The following is a 5,945-nucleotide window of genomic DNA, read 5'->3' on the forward strand; positions in this document are numbered from 1 at the left end:
TTTATTTTCTAAGTGCATGCCAAATTTTATTAAAAAATATTATGTAGCAGACACCTTATTATTTGTTGCAGCATAGGTACTTCAATTTAACTTTTTCTGGAGAATAAAGGTAGGCAGAGGGGGGCTAACAACGAACTTTTTAAAAAGATCGTTGTTAGCCCCCCTCCTCATATATATATATATATATATATATATATATATATATATATATATATATATATATATATATATATATATATATATATATATATATATATATATATATATATATATTTATTTATGTGTCTATAATAGATTTGAAAACGATATATAATGATAATAATTATTATAATTATAATTATTATATAGTAATATTTTATTGTTACTTTCATTACTTATTAAGAATTAAATTTAAAATTAAATTTATCATAATAAAAGGATATGCAAGTTGGTTATGATAAGTGAGTGAGATATCGCTCATAGACTCATAATACAATGTCAATCATAACATAATTGATAGATTAAAGGTGATATATCACCAGATGATAACCATATGGTTATAAAGCTTATAATTATTATCATGAAAAATTAATTTAAGCCATTGGTAAAGTTAACTCATGAATGATTAAACTCAATATTTATTGCATACAAATGATATCAATTAAATGTTTTTGCTTAAAACAGAAACAAGTAACCTATTTTCACTGGAAATTCTTTTATAACTCTATGTGACATTGTATGGTATTATGGGTGTTAAAAAGAATATGTGTGTGTTTCGTGGTGCAGCAAAAAACTATTTAAAATCAAACTTTGCATTGCCTTTGCAGGTAGATAACAATTGTAAAAATGGCCATATTCTGTTTGCTATCATTTACAATAATGAATCACATCAATTAACTATTGAGCAAGTCAATAAACTTTATGGCTTCAATATTTGCTATAGTCAAACTAAATTTCTTGTTAATGTATCAAAAAAATGGGCTTGCAATTTTTTAAGAGATTCGAAACGTTTTGTTGACTTCTGCAACGAGCCTTGCATTTGTCATGCAACAACATTGCCAGCAACACAACCATGGGAAAACAGTGAAAACAGGAAAGTTCACTTAAAGTTAAACTTAACTATTTACTTGACTTGTCAACAATATGTTGATGATGATGTTGGTGATACACAGATGCTAATGCATTAATAAGACAAAATGCTAGTATTAAGTCATTTTATTTAACCAATATACCTTAGACGTATTTTATATTATAAACTATTTTAATGTATTTTATTTCAAGTATTATGGTGATTAGTTGCTCAAGAAAACATTAAAAGGTTGGCTTTTTTTATTCATCTATGATTTTTCTATTTAAATGGTAAAATGTGTTATACATCAGGAGTTCTTATTGTATTATTAGATTGATTTAATAGTTTTAATTGATTCCTTTATGGTTTGGTTATAATAAGATCATTATTTTTTTAACTTTAATTTTTATGTCAGCAAACATTGAAGGATCAACTTGCTTCTATTGATGTTTCTATTTAATGGTAAACTATGTTATGCATCAGAAGTTAAGTTATTTTGATTTATTTTTACCCTAGAGGTTACCAGATATATTTTATTTATCATTGCAAGGTTTCAACTTAGAGCTTGTATAGTTTTGTTTCTATGAATGTTGATGTCTTAATAAGACAAAAAAATAATTAAATTATATTTATATATATTATTTAGATTATATTTATTAGTGCAGTAGTAAGAGTTAGGTATTTATTAATCAGGATATTTGACTTCTTTTGACTTGATGATTGTGTATTATATTTTTTCAGAGATCTATTTTATTTTAGATAACGTTTAATAGTGTTTAATCTATGGACTAAAAAATAGACTTTTTATCTCTTAGGATGTCAATGATCAATGGTAAAAGGAAAATTTGCGACTCGTTTGCATTATGAAGTATAAATATTCACACACAAAAAAGGCTATTTTCATAGCCACAATTCTGTTAAAAACATTATTAAGCAAATGGGAAAATAATTGTTTAAGTGTAATTTTTTTTTTATCTACTAATTATATTTACAAGCAAATAACTATTTACATTTGAATGGCATATTTATGCAGAGCCGTACCAAGGGCGGGGCCGGCCGGGCCGCGGCCTGAGGCGCCAAAATTGAGAGGGCGCAAACTTTAATAAATTAAAAAAACAATAATCAGTTTATGAAACTAATTTTCACGGCGTCGCTGCTGTTGATAAGAAAATTAATTAAAATTCCGCCTCTTGACACAAACTCTTAAATATTAAAGCTCATATACTGAACAAAAAAGCGCCCTATAACACTAATATGCCTTTGATAACTTTTGAGCATTATAATTCTATTTTGAGTCGAACCCAAAAGTTATCTGGTGCTGAATTTAAGAAGAAAAGAAAACAGCGCCAAGAAAGTGTTTCAAAAAGTGGTTGGTAACAAACTCAGTGGAGAAACAAATTATTTCAGAGGATATTTGTATTGAAATTAATGACAATTCAACAGATTTTATAATTGACTTTAATTGAGTTCAGATCATCATTTGGAATTAATTGAAGAGGAGATTTTCATCAGCCAAAGTCAAAAAGAATTTTGCACAACTGATTCAGAACCAACCAGGGAAGATGAAAATGCCTAGCTTTCAGGCCCAGCTGAAATGGACTAGGATGAACTTCATTCAGAAATCTCAGAAATTCTAGTGGCCTCGGAAGAAAATTTTCAACATAGGGATCCAGCAACATGGCCTAAAATAACGGACAAAACAAGATGCTTTTTGATTGAGCATAGGCCAGAGCAAGACAGAAGAGAATTTTTCCCAAACACTCTGTGTGATTTTGACAACAGAATGCGACACTTCAGCTCAAAATGGTATGAAAAAATTCATCCCAATGGTAAAAAAATTTGTTCGCACTTGGCTGCAGTACAGCAATAAAAAAGATTCTTTATTTTGTTTTTGCTTTTTGTTATTTTTAACAACAAAAACCAACAATTTCTCAGAAATTTCTAAAGGGTTTTGTGACTGAAAAAAACTAAACCCAAGAATTCCTGAACATGAAAACAACAATGAACACCAAAGATGCTATTCTGATCGGAAAACTCTTGAAAAAAACCTCAAGGAAGGAAAGACCCTGAATTCTGATCTGTAGAGAGTTATTAGTGGAGAGATGAAAAAGCGGAGAGATATCTTAAAATTGATTGTTGATGCAATTTTTTTCTGTGCCAAGAACAATCTTGCCCTTCGGGGAACAACAGAAGACATCGGTCAACAAAACAGTAGCATTTTTCTGAGCTTAATTGAGTTGATTAGCCATTATTATTCTTTAGTGGCTGAACACATTGCGTCCGTTAAAGCAAAAAAAACCACAACATCCTACTTTTCTCCTTGAATTCAAAATGAGCTGATTGAGTTACTTGGGCAGAAAGTCAGGAAAGATATTTTGTCAAACATCAAAGAAGCTAAATACTACTCTGTTCTGTTTGACTGCACTCCAGATACCTCCCACAAAGAGCAGATGACTCAGATCATCAGGTATGTCCGCATCAGTGATGAAACTTGCACAATTAAGGAAAGCTTTGTGGACTTCATTGAATTTCACCAAAAAACCAGAAAAGGTCTTGCAACAGAGATAAGTGAAAAATTGGAGAAGGATTTCCGATTGCCGGGGCCAAGGCTATGACAATGGAGCCAATATGTCTGGAAAATACAATGGCGTCAAAGCTCACATCAATTCTCTTAATGAGTCAGCAAGATTTGTTCCATGCGCAGCACACACTTTAAATCTTGTTGGCGTTCATGCTGCTGAGGTTTCCCCACTCATGATTACGTTTTTTGGAAAGGTTCAAGCCATCTTTAACTTTTTTTCAAGCTTCACGTCAAGATGGGAAAAACTGATGAAAACGTTGACCATCTCATTAAAGGGAAATAGTGACACAAGATGGTCTACCAAAAAAGAAGCAATTACACCATTGCACAGACAAATCAAAGATGTTCTTCAAGTTTTGGAATCCATTATCCACAATCCCATGACAAATGCTGTCACAGTTAGCAGTGCAAAAGAACTTCTCATTCATATTGATTTCAGTCTTTTGTGTTTGTTGGATTTCTGGTGTCAAATTCTTTCTCTAATTGACCGGAAAAACAAACTGCTTCAGTCAAAAACCATTTCAATTGACATTGCCGTAAAAAAAATGAAATGGTTGAAGGCTTTCATTTAGAATTTTTGAGATGTTGGGGTGGACAATATTATCAAAGATGTCACAGAAAAAGCTAACCAGAGCGGAATTGATGGTGGCTTTCCAATTAAGAGGAAGCGCAAAGTGAAGCGAATAGCACTTTATGAAGCTGAAGATGACTCTTACCTTCTCACAGCAGAAACAGAATTCGGATCTCAGTGCAACCTTGTAGATATGGCGGAGTTAGTGAGGAATAGAGTGGCGGTTTGAGGCTGATGTCTGCTGTATCCTCTGATTTTGGCTACCTCAGTGGGCATTCACTCTCTAAAAGTTCAGTGGATGAACTCAAGAAAAAAGCTGCAAGTTTATCTCAAGTTGACAAGGCAGATTTAGATTCTTTCGATTTCCAGTCAGAAATAGCAAGCTTTAAATATCAAGCTGCCACAATGATGAACAACTTTGAAAAATCTAGCCCGATCGACATTTTGCAGCTCATTCATAAATATTCTTTGACCGATGCTTATCCCAACACAACAATTGCTATTCGCATCTTCCTTACCATACCAGTCACAGTTGCTACGTGTGAGAGAAGTTTCAGTAAACTTAAGCTCATAAAACACTATATGAGGTCAACAATTGGCCAAGAACGTTTGTCTAGTTTGGCTATAATTTCAATTGAAAATGAAGTGGCAAACAACATTGATTTTGATGATGTCATTAGTGAATTTGCCTCAAGAAAAGCCAGAAAAGTGGCATTGAACTAAAAGTTTGTGCAACCTTAATGACAAATTTTACTTTTAACTTGATGTGATAAATTTTGTGATCAATAATCATTTTTTTCGTTTAATTTTCTTCTTTTTTTTTTTTTAAGGAGGGGGAGGGGAAAGGCAGGGGAAGAGGGGGCGCAATATTCTTTTCTTGCCCGAAGCGCAAAATTGGCTCGGTACGGCCCTGTACTTATGTTATTGGAGTAGAACAGTAATCTATTTTAGAAGAGGGCTATATATCGAAAGAGATATGGAAACTACTTATCTTAATATTTGACATAATATATTTCCGCAAAATTATGAAGTTGGTCACAGTTTTCTTAAGGTGGTACACCTATAAAATATTTTTTTGATAAAAATAAGCTCTACCAAAATAATTTTTTTTTATATAATAAAATAAATATTGAAGAATTAAAAAAAAAGGTGAAAGTAATTTGCCTCGATTATCCATACTTTTTTGTACACTTTAGTGTAAAAAAATAAAAATTTCATCACAAGACAACTAAAAATATTTACATCAGATAGTGCCAAAAATTTACTACTGGTTCTAAACTACCTTATCTCTCATTTGTGCCATGGTTTTTGAAAATACATGCTTCTGTGTGATAATATTATTTTTTTTTTTAAAGATTTCACTAAATATCAACATTATTGCATGTTACATTGCATAAAAATAATATTTCCCATTATCAGTATTATAAATCCATGGCATAAATGAATCTCTTAACTATAATGAACAAACTGTGAAAATTTCAACTCAAAAGCAGGTGTTTAACTAAAATAACAATGTTTTGAACTTCTGAAAAATTGTAAAAACTAAAAATCAAGTAAATCAAGTTTTAAAATTATTTTTATAGTTTTAGACAATTACAAGTTGAAAAAACGCATCAAAAAATCCCAGCTACATATCCCAGTTGTTCCTTTTGGTTTTCAATATCAAGATACCTTTTTTTATTGTTCTTAAAGTTTTCCTACGCTCTTTAACAGGTTGACAAGATTTGTGTTCCATACGTGTTATT

The 5,945-nt window shown here is 31.2% G+C and overlaps 1 protein-coding gene across 1 annotated transcript; it reads left to right on the forward strand.

Annotated features, from left to right (window-relative positions):
* The first annotated feature begins 3,676 nt into the window (after nt 1-3,676).
* Nucleotides 3,677-4,201, forward strand: LOC136091892 (uncharacterized). The gene has a single exon (XM_065819606.1). It carries the CDS (start codon nt 3,677-3,679, stop codon nt 4,199-4,201), a length of 525 nt encoding a protein of 174 aa, XP_065675678.1.
* The last annotated feature ends 1,744 nt before the right edge of the window (nt 4,202-5,945 follow it).

The sequence above is a fragment of the Hydra vulgaris genome, chromosome 15, assembly GCF_038396675.1.
Source record: "Hydra vulgaris chromosome 15, alternate assembly HydraT2T_AEP".
Taxonomy (NCBI): domain Eukaryota; kingdom Metazoa; phylum Cnidaria; class Hydrozoa; order Anthoathecata; family Hydridae; genus Hydra; species Hydra vulgaris.